We start from the raw sequence: 20,934 nt of genomic DNA on the forward strand, positions 1-20,934 counted from the left end.
GTATTTTTTCATTAAAAAAAAAACAAAAAATTTATTTAATTTTCAACAAAAAATCTATACATAACACTTGGCCCTAACCGCCAAAATAATGTAAGCGATTTTTTTTCAAAATTTTCCTTTTGATGCAGAAATAGTCCTAGAGCATCTCGATGCATTTCTGCATCAAAAAAAGAAAAAAAAAATATAACAAAAATGTCACTTACGTTATTTTTATTTATTTATTTATTTATTTATTTGTTACAGTCTTGCGACTTAAAAGTACAGATAGGTATTTTTAATATATAACAAAGTATGCGTATATGTAAGTTTAAATTTTCAATTACAAAGCTGTTTATGTTTCTAAAACTATCAAATAACCTATATAAATGTATATTGTCTAACTAGTTTGGTAGCTGGCGAGGCCTAGTCTCCAGTCTACCTTTAAATATGTACTATGTGCAGCAGGCGGAAAGACCTTGTTTCCGCTCCGCGTTGCTCACGAGTTGATAGTCACGGTCGGAAAGGCCGAGTCTCCGATCCATGTTCCCGTCGTCATTAATATGCAAACCCTGACGCTGGATTCCGTGATGTGAGGCGGGCGGAAAGGTCTAGTTTCCGCTCCGCGTTATGGTCGGGCTGTTGGGCATAGTCGGAAGCTTTCGTATGCTAGATCATTTGCTGCTTGGTCGGATGGAAAGGCCTGGTTTCCATTCCGTTCCGTGCTCTCCTACCTAATAGCCAGAGTTTTACAGTGATCAAATAGTTGTCTTTTAAAAGCAACAAAGTTATCACAGTCTTTTACATGTGGCGGTAACTCATTAAAACACTTTAGACCTTTATAAAATATATTTTTTTTTGTCTACCTCTGTTCTATAAAGTGGGAGTCTAAAGCAATTGTTTTCCCTGAGTATATATGAATGAGTTTCATTTATATACCGAAGATTGTCGCTCAGATAGTCTGGAAGTTTACCGTTCTTTATGTTGTATACGAATTTCATAGCATGATAGAAAACCTGTTGCTTAACACTCAACCAATTCATATCTGTGATCATCTCCTGTGTAGGTGTATCGTAACGCTTATTTAATATGAACCTCATAGCTCTATTTTGCATTTTTTGCAATTTCTCGATATTTGCGTCGCTTGCTAAGAAGAAGATTGTTGGGCAGTATGTAAAATGTGTGTTTTGACGGTTAGGGCTCGATATCTTAGATTGAAAAAGGGAGCCCGCAATTAAATTCCGTAATCTCATTAAGATAATCTCAAAAAGGTTTTCGATTCGAACTGTATTAATTTAAGAAGTGGCTAAAAAAATCTTCAAAATTTTTTGGTTAGATTTGAAATGCTTGAAATTTGCAGACCATTTGTTTGGCACTCTCTCACAAAAAACGTATTGCAACCGAAAAATATTTACATAAATAACTGATAGAGATGCAATTTAACTTTTAAATTGGTTGGTCAGTTAATTTTTATTTATTTTTTTTGGGTGTGTTCGATGACAAAATATGCATACACTGCGTTCATTTAAATCTCTTTGCTTTCTTTCCGGATAGATTTTGGTAGATTTTTAGCCTTTGATGGTAAAAATGATAGAAAATAAAGTACAGCTAAAAAGTTGGTAGATCTCTACCAATAAAGTGGTGAAGTCCGTGCACTGGCACGCATTCCCATTAGCCCCGGTAAGAACTCTGGTTACATGGCGGAGCAGTGATCTGATTTTTTGTTATCACAGCAAAGGATGGAGTCCAGTATCCGAACGTCTTGGCTTTTTTTGGCGCCGTTACATCGCTCGTTTGCACTTAGAGACCTGCCCATTTCCACAATAAAATTTCGTGTTCGCCCGAGCAGAGCTCCGCTGTAACCAGATGAGGTTGAGTATCTCTGAAGGTCGCTTGATGCGGCCCTGAAAGTGGAACGGAAAAGAATTTTGGCTAGGGGTTTGAAAAGTTAAAAACGTTTATTTAATAAGAAAATTAGCAAACAAAATTAACTTGAAAAACATTGTGAATATTTAAAAGAAATCAACACGGTGTCGGTAACTTGTTTAAGTACCTGAATGTATGTATGTAGTTAAATTTTCATCGACCATTTTTTCGACTTTGGAAATTCTGCTCTGCCCTAATACAGCGCAATTTTAACCGGAAAAATATTTTAACGCCAAATCAATTTTCTATGTATAAAATAGACTAATTTGCCTGCGAAAGTTTCTCAGTGACATTGCTTTATATTTTAGTCCTTCATTGTGGAGGCAGTGAACTTTCTGACATCTGTTTATCCAAACTTACAATAGTACTCTGGGTGTGCGCATACACTCGTGATCACATAGACTGCAGCCGTCCCCAAGCAACGACCTCAATCCTCTCGTATATGCCTGCATGTGAGCACTTAAAGATGCATAAAAAGAAAACGCGTGCACATTTAATTCAGCAACGAAAAACGAGTATGTACTAAATATATGCATATTTTTCAACGACTTTGCCAACGAATCAGCCGGCCGCCCCCAAATACATATGTATATGTGTACAGTTGTCCACAAAATAATGGGATGGGGATATTTTGACCATGTTTGACCAGTTTTGGCATTTGTCTTTTGTTTATTTAATGTTTATTGTTTTTTATAAAAGTTTAGCTGGTAATACAGCAAACGCCATACAAATTTACATTTCAAAGTTTGTACAAAAATTATAAAAAATTGCATATTTTCACCAAAATTTCAAACTTTTTAAACAGGTTTTGTAGCCCATTTAATTCTAGCATAGAGAAGTGCAAGTTTCAAGTTGAAAAAAAAAATCGTTGTTCTTAAGAATTTTTTTATTGAAGGTGTTTCACGTTTTTTCTATACAAAGCAGATACCGAAAATAGCTGGTCCACATTAAACACATTGTAATTTTTCCTATCATTAACCATTTTTTTTTTACTTTTTGTGATATATCACTCTGAAAGCGTTTTATGCGAGAGAGCTTACGGTTAATGACTATGAGAAATGGAATCGCTGACGAAAATAAAGGCCAACCGCAGTTATATATGATTTTTTTTTTGTTTAAAAGGTGAGTTAGTATGCTGCAGAGAAAATATATGATGAAAATACAACGAAGTAAAACAAACTATAAAGAATAGTAAGTAGAATTAAATATTCTTATTCACTCAAATAACCACCGTTATAAACTTTTTTTTACAAACTTTACACACTCAAACTTTTTTATCACTACTCGTATCCAAGTGAAAAAAGCTGCGGAATTCAACGCTTGATTTTCGGCCCATCTTCTTCCCTTCAATAAGTAAACTATACTAATTAGAAGCCAAATACCGAAGCACTTCACTCAGTATTTTTAACCGACTTCCAAAAAAGGAGGAGGTTATCAGTTCGTTTTTTTTTTTTTTTTTTTTAATTTTATTTTATTTTTATGTATGTTACCGCATAACTATGGACCACGTCATCCGATTTCAATCATTCTTTTTGCATCGGAAAGGTAGTGTCTCAGAGGTAGTCCCAACTAATCTGGTTAAGATCCGATCAGTGGATCATGAGATATATATATCTATTTTTTTTTTTTTATATGAGAGTATTTTTTATATGAGAATTGAAGTCGGTTTTTTTTGCTAAAAATTACTTGTTAACATACCTACTTGCATTTAAAACAAAAACGTAAAAAAAAGGTCAATTCGAAACGTAAAAAAAAACATCAAATCAAATAAAAGTCTAACCAATGCAGATAAGCCAAAAACTTGTTCTGAAAGTTATTGTGAGTGATTTACTTTTTATAACAAGAAATAAATGACAATTTGTGATACAGCAATTAATGGGCCGGTCATCTGTCGGTCACTGATACAAAGTATGTTCGACAATTTTCTTTTATATGCCAGCAAAAAATTTTGCCAAAAATGAACGGGATTTTTTAGCAGCTTGTAACTTGCACAAAACTAAAGATTCTGATGAAAAATTTTGAAATTTTGGTGAAAATTTGCAGAATTTTTATAATTTTTGTACAAACTTCGAAATGTTAATTTGTATGGCGTTTGCTGTATTACCAGGTAAACTTTTACAAAAAAATAATGAACATTACATAAAAAAAGACAAACAGCCAAACTGATGGAAATATCGCACTACTATTATTTTTTAGACCACTGTATATACATTTAAGCGCTAGTTCCTTCATTTTACATATGTACGAGTATACGTGCTATTTTAATTTTAATTTTATTTTTTTGATCTGTTTTCGTGTATGGATGTGTGTTTTTATTTTTTTTTGTTTATTTGCAATTTCACGGACTTTGACACAATCATACGATTTTCAAACTGGTACACAGCTGAGGCTGTTGTTTGGTTGGCAGAATGATGATAGCGGGTTAAGGAGCAGCACTTTGCACTCGCTGTGCTTTGGCAGTCGTCCGCTTTCCGCCTTCTACCCACATACATATGAATTCCGCTGTAGTGAAATTTGTAAACTTTGTATTATTTAAAAGTAAACGTATTGTGATATGACGAAAAGCAATAACGCCGCCATAATAAAAAAGTGAAGGAAAGTTACGGTGTTGTTTTTTGTTAAGAACAAGAATAAATACAGCATGTTTTGCCTTTTCGCGATCACAATTGTTTGTTTTGATTTTTAATTGAAATTGTGCATTCCGCTGTTGTTTTTTATGTACATGTGTATGTATGTATGTACATATATATATATGTACATATGTATGTTGTTGAGTCATAAAAATAATAAATAATTTCGTAATAGTAAACTGGTCAATCAGAGCGCCTTTAGAACGTGGCTGAAAATCAGATTGGACACGTTCTATTATTTTTTCATGTTTCGTGTTTTAACATCACAAACAACTGAGTTGATACTTTTCAATTATTTCTTTGTGATAATGTTGCAATTTCCATTATTTTAAAGTATGCCCCATCTATTGTGGCAGGTACTCCAAATAATGACGTTTGCACCATTTATAGTATATCGCTTATACTCGATGACGTCACTGCTGGGCGCACAGTAGTAATGTATGTATGGATTCGCATTGTTTGAAGCACTTTGAGGAAATGCGACAATGAATCTGTAGCACAAAGTTCAAATTGCGAATTTGATAGGAAATAAAACTTCCCTTGAATACTCTGCGACATGCTTATCAAATTTCGTAAGAATTTGCTTAAGCTTTATGTATTTACGTACACTGAGGGAAATAATGCATAGTAAAAATGAATACTTTATATTTGATTGTTGTTTAAAAATGTTCGTATTTAAAAATAATATTTTCATACAAAATTTATTACGCACGTATTTGACTGTTCACATCTGAGTATGTATATGTAAGTGTACATACGCACCCCAAGCATGCAGAGCGCCGCACTGAGAGCGGTGACAAAACACACATACACACATAGCAAGAATGGTAGAATGAGAGTAGAATTCTCAAGAATTTCTGTCAATCGTGCATACATAGTACATACATATTTATCCGGACAAATCGCGTTCTGTGGTGTTGATGGATATTCAACATTTGAAAGCAAATTCATATGGCTGGGTGTAGCTGAGTGCGCAAAGATGCTTGCCACAAGTTGTTGGTATCCGGAGATGGTCGGGTTCGAATTCCGCTGCAGGCAACATGCAAATAAATTTTTTTTTTGTAGTTTTTTCTTGATTATTCACTTCTCGGATGCTTTTTCAGTACGAACGCGGTCATTTTAATATGCGCGTAATTGAATTGAATATTTACCGATATACAGTACTTTCGTTGACGTTTATAGTAAGATCAATTACGTTTCTATTTGATTTTAATATTTTTTTCCCTCAGTGTAGAAAGAAATAAGGAGTTTTTTTCCAAGTGTTAACACAAATAGCTATAGTAAAATTGCTGTGTTCTCATGAATGGCTTTCGTAGGACTCGTTTAATTACTTTGTACAATTCAACTAATCGAATATTAGACGCGATTAACTAACTTGATTTTTTCATCACAAACTGGCAAAAAATAATGCACACAAATGGCTAACTTTGACATTTGGCAAACATTGTGATAGATGTTCAAAAAATATATTCTACTTAGTAAGAATGTAAAACGACAAAAAACAAATAAATTAAATATGAAGTGCTTATGTAAATAATGTTATTAAATTTTATTCCATCGATTACCGGCTATTTACAAATATAATTAAGATACATAAATGCTTTGCCACAAATGAAATTAGTTGTTATTCATTGTATACAAATTTATGCTTGTATTTATACACATACGTGCACACACCTGCGTTCAACTAATTAGCACCAAAATTAAAAATGGCATTGTTTGCAACTTACGTTTATTTTTAATAACTTTCAATTAAAATGTAATTCAATCCATAACAAAGACCACATAAATAAAAGTTTCAAAGCTTGCACAAATTTCAAAAAATTTAATCAAACTTAAAAAAAATTGCCATTAAAATTTCTAACTTTTTAATCAGAATCTTTAGAAAAAATTTCAGTAGGAAGTTTTGTGCCCTATTTAATACTAAATAGTCTTATGAAGTGCAAGTTTCAAGCTGCTAAGAAATCCCATTGATTTTTGGCATTTTTTTCGGCAGTGTCCTCCCATATAAAAACGAAATTGTCGAACATATTTACTTTGGAAAAAACGTGAAACACCTTCAACTAGAAAAATTCTCAAAAATCAACGGTTTTTTTACCATCTTGAAACTTGCAATTCATTTTACTAAGTGTATGTAATTAATTGGGCACAAAACTGTATACCAAGATGTTTTTTAAACATGCTGATTAAATGTTTGAAATTTTGGTGATCATTTGTTGCATTTTTATAATTTTTGTACAAAGATTGAAATGTAAATTTATATGGTGTTTGTTGTATAACCAGCTAGACTTTTATTAAAAAATAATAAGCATAAAATAAATAATAGGCAAAACTGGTCAAAATAGCGCACTCTTATTATTTTGTGGACAACTGTATGTACGTACTCGTGGGCCGCGAATTTTTATTTTATTCAAAACGACAAATATTCAGCAAATTAAGCACCAACACTAGTTTGGGGGGTTAACGTAGAAACTGGTGATTGCATGTGAAAATGATCGAAGTTGACTTTTTCGAAATACATATGTAAGTATGAAAGTACATACATACCCTGCAGGAAGTGATGTTAGCTTAAATCTAATCGGGCGATGGCCGAAAAAGTCAGATCGGGATATCTCTGCATTAGGTTTCAACTAACTTATAAGTACTACACAAAATATCAATAAGAAAAAATTGGTGTGATTTTTAAAATTTTTATTTATTTAGTTTATTTATCTAAACACTACATACATATATGTATGTTTATTTGTTTACTTATTCTGCTGTAGGTAGTCCCACATTCAAATTCCGTCAGACAACATTAAACTGATAATGTAATAGAATTTCGATCTTCATTTTATTTGTCGTCAATTCAAAAAGGCATCTGTAAAGTGCAGAGAAAAGTGTATTCGAAGTAATTTGTAATGAGGATATTTTTATAGAAAAAGAAAACAAACTCCCGGTTACGTCAGCATTACTCCTGCATGACTTTACAACTCAGTTTAAATTGGTTTTGTCATAGTTAAAAGTGAACTATTTATCGAAATCCCGCAAAAAAGCTAACTGCACTGGTTATTTTTATCAATCGATAATTTTTCACTGCAGGGTATCTACATCGTCGCGTTTTTGTGCGTGGTGTGTGTGTGTGTCGAGCTTGGATTGAACAATTGGCAACTTAAATTAATCTAAGCAAATCTATATAATTTAGTTACCAGGCTACATATCTATATTTGAATAAAAGTTATAGGTAGCTGGATGCAGTAAATGTCAATTAAAGTTGAGAGAATATGTAAAAAATTGCTTACCGGACTACTTTTTAACCGAATTCCAAAAAAGGAAAAGGTTATCAGTTCGTCGGAAAATTTATTTTTTTTTGTTATGTATGTTACCGCATAACTTTGGGCCACGTCAAGCGATTTCGATAATTTTCTAGTCGGGTTTTTTTTTGCTAAAAATTACTTGTATTGTATCATTTTGATTTCAACTTACTTTATTAGGTACACATATGTTAGTCGCAGGGATCCTGTGAAAATTTTGCGACTACTTATTAGCACTAGTACTTAACTAGTTGACAACGCAGTTTATTTTCGATCCTGGGGAATAAAAAGATTGGGTGCCATAACATAACTGTACGGTGAATAACCCATTCTATCCGTCCGTCTGTGCACATGATAACTAGAGTAAAAATTTATGTCACAGATATGTAGGCACTTTGTTAAAACAACTTGAGTGACTTTAGAAATTTTCCCATGGCATTAAAAAAGAATAACAGGGCAATTTTGGCTAAGATAGTTGAAAGACTTTTGTGAGGCAATTGAAAAACAGTGAGCAAGGTAGTTGGAAGGATATGGTTTATTCTGACATGAAAGCTTAATAAAAAAGCTCCCTGCCAACTTTTATGGTGAAAAACTCTTTTGACAGAAAACACGTTATGTCATTGTGCTTGAGCTCTTCGAATAGTCGCAATGGCCGAGTGTTTCATTAGATAGATCCGAGGTTCGAGTTATCGGGCAGAGGAATTTTAATTAAATTTATTATTATTTTATTAAATTTAATTCTCTTTTGTTTTTGATTTTTGTGCTTTAAAAGGAAAAATATATGTATACATAATTTTCAATATCATTTACTAAGAAATTTATTTTTTTTTAGAAAGGAAAATATTTTTTTTTTTAATTTAATTTTTTCTCATTTTGTATTAAATGTTTTTAAATTTAATTTTCTTTAAATTTATAGATTTTATTTTAAAAATAAAACTTTCCTTTTAAATTCCAAGAGCTGGGGTGAGCTGAAAGACATTTGTCAGAGTTTCCCTTGAAAAATTTGATATTTTTGAAAGGGTATCTTAAACACTAAAACTTTGGCTAGTCAATCGATTGCTCTTAATTCAAGGTTGGCCGGTTTTGCAAATGCGCGAAGTTAGACTAAATCCCATATAAGTTTTTGTTTTTTTTTTTGTGATTAAACTTTCATATTTCTGCAACTGTTGGTTGGATCTTTGGAATGGGACCAAAATCACGCTTGCATCATATTTTAAACTTAGCGAAAAATGGGATTTTCGTAAAATTGTTCACAATGGATGTTGTACTGCTGACTTAAAATAAAATATGTATCTCAGTAACAGCTGATGTGAGTCTCTGATAATAATTACAATCCACCGTATAGATAATCGTCATTTTTAGAAATGCATAAAAACTACGTGATTTATGGATTCGTGCGCCGGGTAAAACGTACAAACTTAGACTTCTTTGCTTGTCTATTTTAATCTGTGTATTTTATTTCATTCTTTCCTGTTTGTTTAACCCTTTTCATTATCTTTTGTTTCAAGCCACTCATTTTCTTATTGACTTTGACCTAGAATTCGATTTGGATTTATATATTTCCTCTGTGGTCCTTATCGTAGTTTAAGGTTACAGTTTTCACAGTGTATTTTTTGCTGCTGTTAGTATATGTGGATAGATGGCTACATGTGTAGTGCTGACTTACACTTACAACTTATGTGGTTTGCTTTGTTTTGTCGTGTTAGTCCCATTGGCACGGGTGATATTTATGGAATTAAATTCAATTAATGCGTACTCTTATGTACAGTGACTCAAACAAATGACCAGGTGTTTTTTTTTTAAACCAACAAATTTTCATAAAAATTTCAGCATTTCTAGCCGAGTATTTAGAACATTTTTGGTTATGCACTTTTATAGCCCATACAAGTTTGAACCATCAAAAAGACCGCGTTGATTTTTTCAAATTTTTTTGGAGACTGATTTTGTGGTTTTTTAAATAACAAGCGCAATTCGCAAAAACTGGCGTTGATTTTTTGAAATATTGTTGCTAACGGTCTCCGGCATTTTATTTCATAAGAAATTCATACTTATATGGAAAAAAGTTCAAAAATCCGTCCATTCTCGAAATTCGCAAAAATTCACGGGATTTTTTCGCCGTTAGAACTTGCACGGCATACGCATAAATGTTCCAAAGATTCATATTAAAAAGTTGCAGTTTTGATGAAAATTTCTTGAACTTTCCTAAATTTTTTTTGTAACTGTGATTGATGTGGATTTGTTTAAAGCGTGGTTAAAAAAAATCAACACGTGGTCATTAAGTTATTTCTATTAACCATATTGGGAACTGATTCTGAAGTAATAGTCCTAGATCAGAAGCTAAGTGATGTAAATATGTAGTATGTGAATCAGACTCCTTGACTTCATTGTGTGCGAATGTTCCAGACAATAATCGAAGAAAAAATGATGCCGAAAGGGCATGAGACCTGGCAATAGGAACTTTGATATCTACGGAGACTGCTGAAAAATGTATGACGAAGTAAAAGCTGGAGGCTTCTGTTAATCGGACGACATTAACTAGCTAAAACGGAAAGCGACTCTATAGTAAATAACAAATATATATGTATGTAGATAAAAAGCTGCTTTAAATCCACTCAACACATGCCGTCTAAAAATATCCCAAGGAGCAGGAAGCTGTGGAAACGCTTGCCCTTATCTAATGGGCACCATATCATACACAGACGCTTACTTAAAAGATGAACATGAAAACGGCATAAAAAACTTGTTGACATCCTCCGTATACATATGTACATATGTAGGTACTATAGACGCGAGGAGGAACCAGCGAACCACACATAACGAAGGAGAAACCGAAAAGTGAGACTGAAGTTGGCACAACGTCGAATCGCCGCCGAAGCGAAATTTCAATCAAAATATATTATTATAAATTTCTATCGATGTGGTAGTTAGCGATTTTTAAATTAAATCTATTCCGATAACAATAAATAATTTCGATAACAATGAATAGTTTTCATTACAGTAAATAATTTCGATAACAATGAATAATTTCGATAACAACGATTAATTTCGATAACAATGAATAATTTCGATGACCATGAATAATTTCGATAGCAATGAATAATTTCGATAACAATGAATGATTGATAACAATGAATAATTTTGATAGCAATGTATAATTTCGATAACAATGAATAATTTCGATAACACTGAATAATTTCGATAACAATGAATAATTTCGATAACAATGAATATATTCGAAAACAGCGAATAAGTTCAATAACAATGAATAATTGTGATAAAAATGAATAAATTCGATAGCAATGAATAACTCCGATAGCAATGTATAATTCCGAAAATAGTGAATAATTCCGATAGCAATGAATAATCTCTATAAAAGCGAATAATATCGATAGCAATGAATAATGTCGATAACAATGAAAATTTCGATAACTGAATAATTCCGATGACAATGAATAATTCTGATAACAATGAATAATTTCGATAAAAGCGAAAAATTTCGATAGCAATGAATAATGTCGATAACAGTAAATAATTTCGGCAATGAATAATTTCGAAACATTAAATAATTTCTGGAATGAATAATTTCGATAATAACGAATAATTTCTATAACAGTGAATATATTCGATAACTTTTGGGATTTTGATAGTAAAAGAAAGATCAGTGCCAACGAAAATTCGATATCAACTATTTTGAAAACGATAATAATTTCAATAACGATTAAAAAGTTGAATAGCGATCATTAATTTTGAATAGCCCACCGTATTCGACGCTAGCACAAGTCTACTTAAAATTGGGACTTCATCTGGTACCGCCAGGCGTCAAATGGTCTATGTGTGGCGTTTGCTCGCGTCTTAGCTTCTTTTCGCAATTTTTTTTTTATATATTTTTTCCCCGATTCCGGTGGATATTCTTGTTATGTACAATTCATCTTTACTAACTGGAAACGTTGTTCTATTAAAAAAAGTTCAATAACGCCACTCTCTTTTCTCATTGGCTATGCGACCTATCATCTAAGCTCCTCATTTACATTTCTACTTACGAACCGAGCAATCTGTCAACTACCTCATCTAGCTAGCTATCTATTCGCCAATTATTTAATCTACCTAACACATTCAAACCAAGAGTTCAAATTACAAAATTGGTATGTTTACGTTTATATTATCAAAAAAATATTTCCGCTTTTAAAGAGTTTATGAAAGTTTGCTGATTAAATTATATGTATATACTTTTGCCTGAACAATCATCTGATTGCAATGCATATGTTCATATATTCGTGTTTATTACTATATATATGCCCTTGTTGCCGTTGTGCCGACAGCAATAACGACGGTATATATGTATGTATATTAGATTGCATCACTCCCCATACAAAAAAAATCGGTACTGTGTTTCCATTGGAAATTATATAAATATAAAACCTAAGATTTACGTGAGCTGGACCGATTTGAAAATACCTCCAAAAATGGAGTTTTTTATGAATAAAAATAGTTTTTTAATGATTTTTTCGAAAAAATCCCTCAAATGACAAAACGGTTTAAGCTAAAAATTTGCATAACAAAACTAAAAAATTTAAAAAATTCTCAACGGAATCGTAATAATGAGATTTTTGATGCTGTTTTTTAACTTTTTTCAAAGATTGGTATAAGAAAAACTTGAATAACTGAACCTAAACCATATATGTAATACTTCTATATTGGCAGTAAGCTAACTTCTCAATGTGTTAGCATTCCTAAATCAAAGCGAGACAGTCTAGTACCGTTTTTGTCAATGTATTGTGTACTTGGGTGCCGTTTTTGTATATGTGTTGTGTACATGTTTATTTATAAACGTATGTGTTCCTTTTCTTTCGTACGTGTTTATTGATATATCTGTACTGTAGTGTTTTCGGACGGTACTAGCTCTTACTGCCAATATAGGAGTATTACATATATGACCTAAACTATTCCGATTTAGGCTTGTGAGGACCATTGGAAAGGTATTTTCTCCCCCTTTTTATTTCTTTGCTAATAAACTCGTTCAAAGGATGAAAGATGAAGGTTGGTATTTGAAAAAAAAAATAATTGGGACATAAATGATTTGTTTTTTTTTGCACAGAAATAAAGAGTGGGAAAATACCTCTCTACGGGGACTCCATAAGTCTAAATCAGAATAGTTTTGACACAGTTATTAAAGTTTTTCGTAAATCAATCTTTGAAAAAAGTAAAAAAAAAATGGCATCAAAAATCTCAGTATTACAATTGCGTTGAAAAGATTTTTAAATATTTTTTAAGCTTAATCTGTTTTGTCATCCGAGGGGATTTTTTTCAAAAAGAAACTATTTTTATTCATGAAAAATTCCATTTTTTGAGATATTTTCAAATCGGTCCAGCTCACGTAACTCTTACTATTTTTCCGAAATATTTTGGTGGACGTCTTCAAATGTAGTAAATTTGGTAATCCCGACGGAAAATCGCAATATTTTTTGGTGATGCAGTCTAATGTATATGCATGTACATACATATGTAGCTTTCGGCGTTTACCCAATGTTCTGATTAAATTCTCTCTTATTTTTACGTGTATAATAAAAAATCAGCAGTTAAACGCATGTTTATTTATCCAAAGCGTGTGTCGGACGTTGGACCCGGTCTACAAAATAATACCGTTGCCCGTGTACAATACGAGTAGTTAATGGATAATCGTCTTGCACGCTTATGTCAAAATAAGAATAAGAAGAAGCCGATGTGGTATAACAAGATCAGCGCAGTAAAAATTTAAACTCTAGAGATGACAGTTCTTCGCTGGTTGTGTTGGTTATCATTTAATTTTTTACACATCTGTGCACATACATTTGCATATGTGATATGTACTGTAATTTTGCACCTTGCCCTGACTTTGGGTGTCAGCTGAACTGCAGCGCTTGCCGGATGAAGGCAATTGTCCAAAGCTTTTTGTACATTACTTTATTGCTGTTATCTATGTATGTAGTACATAGGTACATACATATGTGTTATTCTTCTTATTGTGCGCCAAATTTCACGGGTCAAAGTACATAAACACCTAAGTAATGTGGCTATTGGGACGATGTGCGTTAATTTTAAGCTGCATTATGTGATTGTAGTTGAGAACTGTTTTTATTTTGCACCATTTCGGACTTATTCGTTCCTAACCTAAATGATGTATGTATAGATAGCAACTAGAGATGGGCACGGGACAAACATTTCAATCCCAATCCCGCCCATTCCAAACTTAAATTTTTAAGTCCCTAGGCCGCCCATTCCGAAGGTTTTTAGAATTGTACCGCGGATCCCGTGGGTTCCGAAATCTATCACTAAGTTTAATTTAAATGTCTTTCAAATTAATTTTAAACAATAAAAAATCTGGCATCTTCCGATAATTTTTTTTCTTTGCTTTGTCAATAAAAAATTTAAAAAGTGCTTATTTCATAAAACTTATTTAAGGAAGATTTTCTGAATTTCCGGAGGTTGCAGGTTTTATCGGGAGTGTCGGGGAAATGATTTTGGTCGCGTCGCGCCCGCAAAATTTTTAAAGACCTTCCCGATACCGCTCATTCCGGCCATAGAAATCAGTACCGCGTGTTCCGCGCATCCCAATATCCTGCGCCCATCTCTAATAGCAATAGATAGCTCCCATTAATTTGTTATATTTTGGCCTACACTCAATTTTTATTGGTAAATAGGCTATTTAGTAGTTTAAACGGTTCCCTCGGACGATCCTCGGATTTCCTCGTGACGATCCAGCAACGTAACATCGAAAATCGTGAATATCCGCGCTTTTTAAACAAAGTTTACGGTATATAACCATCACGGTACTCCTGAACCGAAAATAAATGAAACATTCTTGCACCTCGAATGTTCTTGCGTATCTTGAATATTTTAGATAATAAAAAGTCAAATATCAAAATCCTACACATAGATCTATTCGAGAAATTCAACTATAAATAGTTTTGCAAGCTCTAAAAAAATTATATTAAGTGACAATAAAATAACAATCCAGCGTAAACATATCGAGCCCTAACCGCCAAAATAATGTAAGCAGAATTTTTTCAAAATTTTCTTTTTGATGCTGAAATGCATCTAGATGCTCTAGGAACATTTCTGCATCAAAAATAAAATTTAAAAAAAAAACTGTCGCTTACGTTATTTTGGCGGTTAGGGCTCGATATATTTTCAGTTCCATCTTCTTTATTTGACTCAGAACGGTATAAATAAATATATTGTGTATGTATGCCATTGTGGCTGCATAAAGCTGGTAAAAGCGCGGTTGGATAGTCGGGATTATTTTCAGGAAATTTATTTTTTCCATATTTCTTCAAAGTCGTAGTGTGCGAACTCTATCGCCTGTTCGCTGAAATAACCCATAAAAAGTAAAAATTGTGATGAAAATTTGTTGAATTTTACTATTTTATAAAGTTTAGACGGTATTTTTATAGAAAAATAACAAAAAAAATTGAGCTCGAAAAACGTTACGAATATTTAAAAATAATCAACATGTAGTAATTTTTTTGAGTCACTGTATGTATGTCAATATTTATAACGTAGCAAATAGTTTTTTGATGATAGTAAATAAACGACGATATTGAAGCTCTCAAGTCGCTAATGTAAACTGTCTCCACATTGAAGAGCTGTAACGATAGTGAGATGCCTTATCTTAAAACCTCCAGGCTAAAAGTGGCACTCAACGTTAAAATATTCGAGCGGCAGAGCTTCGCATTCGTCCTTTCAAAACATAAATAATAAATAAATATGAAATTTGAGCTCGATTAATACATTTTTTAAAAACTTTACAGCGGGATTTCTGTTCTAACTTTTGTATAAAAGGGGATTTAGGTTATATTTGGATGGGATTTTATTCTCTAATTTGTCTTGCGCGTCTTGATGTTGTTACAGAAATGGAGTGACCTACAGTTTTATGCCGCCTTAGGAGAGCAGAGATCCTTGATAACCTGTCGCAGGCTAAAGTAAATAAACAAAAAATTGTATTCTGTAGTAAATGCACTGGCACATTAGTAGTAAGCATTCTGCAAAGTTCTTACTCTACTAACAAACAACCTACACAAAGGCAAAAAACACAAACGAGTACATAATATTTTATTTGCAACCGTTCGAAAATCTTTGATTCGAGCATTCTTTGAAACGGTTTAGCCTTAAATTGCTCGTCATTCGTTGCTACTATCCAGGGTTGCCACTGACAAAAAAAATATTTACCATCCACTTGAAAAAAATCTACCAAATCTGGGAAATATCTACCAATAACTTTTGTATAATTATTTTAACAAAAACCATAGTTTTGTTATTTTTTATTTATTTTAATTAAAACTATAGTTTTTTTAAATTTTTTTTTAGTTATTTCAATAAGAATTAAAATTGTTTTTAAGAACTTTTTAATTGACTAGTTATACGGTATTTGAGTCATATTATTGGCATATTCTCAGTTTCCTTCAACCAAAAGCGGGGGTGATGAAACTAAAGGCAACAATGAAACTTCATTATTTGAAAAACTTCAACTCGAGTTATTATAGACAAATACTGTGACTTAAAAAAGTGATTTTTTTTTAATATTCGCAATATTTTTCGAGTACAAATTTTTTATTGCTTTAACTAAATCCAAAAAAATCGAGGATTCAAACTATACAAAATATAGAAAAAAAAAAAATTCCAAAAATATTCGTCTAACTTTCGAATTTTTTTTTAATCTGAATTTTTAGAACAATTTAAGGTATGGAGTTTTAAAGCTAATACTATTTGAGTATAGCCAACAATGTGCTGCTTAAAATTCCCGTTGATTTTTTTTATTTTTTTCCATTAAAATAAAATGGCGTTGATTTATTTTTTTTTGCGAACAATCATAGTGCGTAATTACATACCTGTCATTTTTGTCTTTATATTTAAATAATCATTTAAAATATTTAGGCAGTCGAAAGCTCCTCGGGATTCCAGTAAAATTAGTTTTGAATGGAGCGCGATATGTTCGCCTTATATCGATATACATTTATAGGTATGTAATTATATAAAAAGTATGCAAAGAAATTTATAATATATTTAAAGATAACTACGAAAAATAAATCGGGAACGGAAAGTTCATCAAAAATCTACCAAAATGAGAAAAAATTTACCTTTTTACCAACCCAAATTTTTTCCACCAATTTTGGTAACAATTTACCAAAGTGGCAACCCTGCTACTATCCCACTATCACCTCAACATAATGAGGAAAATTTCTGTAATTAACATACACGGAAGTACATATACTTGAACATAATCACGTCATAATTACAAAAAAAGGGTTTAATAACTACAAAAACAACAGTAAAAAGTAGAGATGATAAACGGCCGTTAAAAATAGTTTAGTGTATTAAAATGTAATAACAGAAATTTGAACTGATATGCCGGTAATGTGAAAACGCGCTCTTGAACTTTCGACTCTCTCATTTACTCACTAAGTATATTTGTAAGTAATATTATTTTCTTTGTGTTTTTTGTTTAGAAATCACAAACACACACTAATCACTCACAAAAGTCGTTCAGGTTACAACAATAATTGTGTGAATGATTTGTGTTGGCGAACGGCTTAGCGCGGGTCGGTTCAATGTACATATGTAACTAATACCTCGCCTGATTTGTAATACTATGTAGCGCTGCACTGTAGACTTTGTACCGGCAACAATTGGCAAATGACATTGACTATGGTCAGCTGGGTTCATTGGGCAATGAATAGGAGTAGAGTGTATGACATTGCTTGTGCCGTTATTGGCACGGGTGTTTAAGGATAAATAGAAAATATATTGACGGTGGGTGTGCTTGAAGGTTGGGAGGTTGGGTGTCCAAGTGGTGATAAAAGTCCAACCGGTTTATTTTGTTTTGCATGGCTATGTGTTGGACTTTTCTTCACGCTTATAGGCTATCAATTCAATTAGCCTCAATTGAATGAGTGAGCATGCTGCGAAAATATTTGGTTTTAGAAAAATTTGCTCGTCTTGTTTGTGTTGGTTTTTTTTTGCTTTTTTAATGGGTTTTGGTGGGTGTGCGATAAAAAAAAAAAAAAACAATCACAAAGTGAAATACATATTTAAATGATAACAAGACGAAATAACACAGTGCACGAAATTGACTGCCTGAGAAGTAGGTTAAAGGAGAAAAAAATAAATGGACAAAAAATTAAAAAAAATTAAGTAGATATATAAAAAAAAATTAAATAAATAAAAATAAGCCAATAAAAACAAATTAATAAATATAGAAATTATAAAAAGAAATTTAGCAAATTAAAATGAGATAAAATAAAATAAAGGGGTTGAAATTAAAAAGTAAAAAAATAATTAAATGAGAAATACAACAAAATAAAAAATAGGTCAAAAATAAAAGTGTTAAAAAAGTTAAACGAATTAAGAAAATTTAAAATTAAAAAAATAAAATAAAAGCAAAGATGAGGAATACAATAAAGCTTGAAAAAGAAAGAAATACATAATTAGATAAGTAATTTTCAGCTTATGCCTATGAAAAATTAAAAAACAAGGAATGGAAAAGTTGAATGATGCTAATATGTCACATATACGAAAAAATACTCAGCAAAGAAAAAATAAAAAAATAATATTTCCACTTTTAAAAATTAAATAAAAAAGGAAAAAAAACGTTTAATGATTTTTCATCTCTAAATTTGATATTAGTATGTATGTATATATTAGGTACCAAAACGAAATTATCTTGAAAAGAAACTGATTTAAAAATAATACTTGTTATGAGGAAATGCACTATGAAAACAATAAAAACAAACAAAAATTCAAAGTCCAACTGAAATTTTTGGCACATATTACATTGTATATACGTACATACAGTGGGAAATGTTTATATTTGTACTGTTTACGTACAGAATGTAGACATCAACATATTTTTAGCTTCATTCTTCCCACACAATTTTTATTTTGTTTTTCTATTGTAGTAATTTTTATTTTTTACGCTTCTTTACCGGCTTTTAATAGAATTTGATATTTTATTAATGATTTTCTAATACCTACCTAAAAAAGTTTAAATATTACAAAATATTTAAAAGTATAAAGATTATATATAAAAAAAAAAAAAATCAAGAATGATCAAAATATAAATAAAATTTTATTAAAACATAAATAACACTAAAATATTATAATACATTATAAGTAAATAAAAAATAATAAAAATAAAAATGGAAAGGCTGAAATGAAAGATCGACCTATCTCGGCAGCCGGTTCAAAAACGCGCTATCTCAGAACGCCCTATTTAAGAATTTGGTTGAAGATACATATTTACGTATATACATATGGTTACTTTATTATAGAAAGGCCATATTTCACATAGCCGCTGGAATACAAAAAGCCGTAACTAACCAAAATTTTGTATTACATAAAACGATGTGGGGTCTTATAATTTGATGAAATGCATCGACATCAACCACATATTGATAATTAGGGCCCGGATTTTTATGCAAAAATATGCACTAAAACTGAAAATATGCACTCAAAACAAAAAATGTGCAAAGAGACCTCTAGCATTTGTTTTGCTTTTTTAAGTTTTTTTTTTATTTACTTTTCATATTTTATTACAAGTTTATAATTAACACAAGGATATATTGTAATTTTTAGTGCCACGAAAAACTCAAAATTAATTAAATATATATCTAAAATTTGAAAATATGTATGTATTAAAAAAATTAAGCACTTAAATTAAGAAGTTAAAAATCCATTTACAATAAATCAAAAATACATATTTAATTTCCGTACGTGAAGTAAGTTAGTTCATTGAGATTATAGCTATTAAGCAGGGATCACACGATTTGTACATTTGTACGGATTTGTACATTTTGGCAGTCACACACTCAGAAAAAGGTTTAGTTATAATAACCAAGATTTGGTTATAGTGACCAAGTGGCATAGTTGGATATGGCGAAATAAATATCTAGTTCACGAAAGTCTGCAATTTACTTGAGCCTTCTAGTTGGGGCAAATGTATATTTGTTAATAATTACAAAACGACTACCTTGAGTGGACAATAGTGTTAGTTGAATAAAATCATTGTTGAGCAAATATAAACAATGCTTTGGTTGATACAAGTTTTCAATTAATTTTATGAACTTGCTGTAGACGTGAATCAGCTAACCGTTTATTATTGGAAAAAAAGTTTCAGTTTGACACAAATAAAAATTTACTCGATGGTTGTTGTGTTTACTTCTTTTATTTGCATATATTAAGCATAAAAAATACAAACATATTTACATAAATAGTTACTAGTGTAAATAATACATATGTATATGGTGGTAAGAATTTCCTAAAAAGAAACGATTAAACAGGAATAGTCGTGCGAAAACCCAGGTCAATATCTGCTGGAAGTGCTGGTTTAAGTATACTGCTTTGCTTTTTCCTTGGCTAAATAGATACTTTCTAATTATAATTCACATGAATTATATATCCACTGAGAAACGCCGGTTGGCATCAAACTTTATATTTTTAAATAACCATACCCGCACCGAAACAACTCGCGGCGATGGCAAAACTGAAACTGAGACAAACAAGCCTGGGCATGTCATAGCACACACTTTTCTTTCTCTACCCAGCGCAGTGATCGACATGCCATAGCTTACTGAGCGCTCTGTAACCACACGCGTGTTTCACCCGTATACGAACAGCGGTAGCGGAGCAATGATTTCCACGCACACAGTCTCATTCATTGAATCGTTTTTATGTAATGGTCGGCATACTAGCGCATTCAAACGATTCAATAAGTGGGACTGTGTGCATTGCTTAGCTGGCGCTCTTCGTATGTGAAACACACATGAGCTCAGAGAGCGCTGATCATTATTTAGGGGGTGCTCATAAGCATGAATATATTCCGCTCTCAAACCAAATCGATCAACTAAGATTTGGTAACTATGACTAATCCATGTGTTGAAAGAAAGCTTATCTGTATTAGCAGAGCTTAATGGCATCCTTTTATGAACCATACTTTAAGTTGAATGGAATTTGTAGAAATATGCTTCAAAAAAATATTTATTAGTATTTACCAAACCCTTCAACTAAATTAACGATTTGGTACAACCTAGATGAATATTAGAAGCTTTAATATATTTAGTTATAATTACCAACCCATG

General features: G+C 31.8%; 2 protein-coding genes across 9 annotated transcripts in view; one reads left to right on the plus strand and one right to left on the minus strand.

The window, feature by feature from the left end:
* Acsl (Acyl-CoA synthetase long-chain) overlaps window positions 1–20,934 on the plus strand; it is a 57,704-nt gene that overhangs the window by 12,075 nt on the left and 24,695 nt on the right. The gene's annotated exons all lie outside the window — the stretch shown is intronic.
* On the minus strand, window positions 1,474–10,744 carry LOC108369307 (uncharacterized). 2 transcript variants are annotated; one of them, XM_017624404.1, is made up of 3 exons: window positions 10,533–10,744; window positions 2,263–2,361; window positions 1,474–1,880 (listed from the first exon to the last, which is right to left on the minus strand). In XM_017624404.1, the coding sequence occupies exons 1-3, from the start codon at window positions 10,586–10,588 to the stop codon at window positions 1,670–1,672; spliced, it is 366 nt and encodes a 121-aa protein (XP_017479893.1). In that variant the 5' UTR covers window positions 10,589–10,744; the 3' UTR covers window positions 1,474–1,669. The 2 variants fall into 2 exon arrangements, with proteins under 2 accessions (XP_017479893.1, XP_017479889.1); XM_017624400.1 differs by lacking the exon at window positions 10,533–10,744 and adding an exon at window positions 4,249–4,496.

This window comes from Rhagoletis zephyria, unplaced genomic scaffold (genome assembly GCF_001687245.7).
Source record: "Rhagoletis zephyria isolate East Lansing unplaced genomic scaffold, Rhagoletis_zephyria_1.1 Rzeph_scaffold_00057, whole genome shotgun sequence".
In the NCBI taxonomy this organism is placed as follows: domain Eukaryota; kingdom Metazoa; phylum Arthropoda; class Insecta; order Diptera; family Tephritidae; genus Rhagoletis; species Rhagoletis zephyria.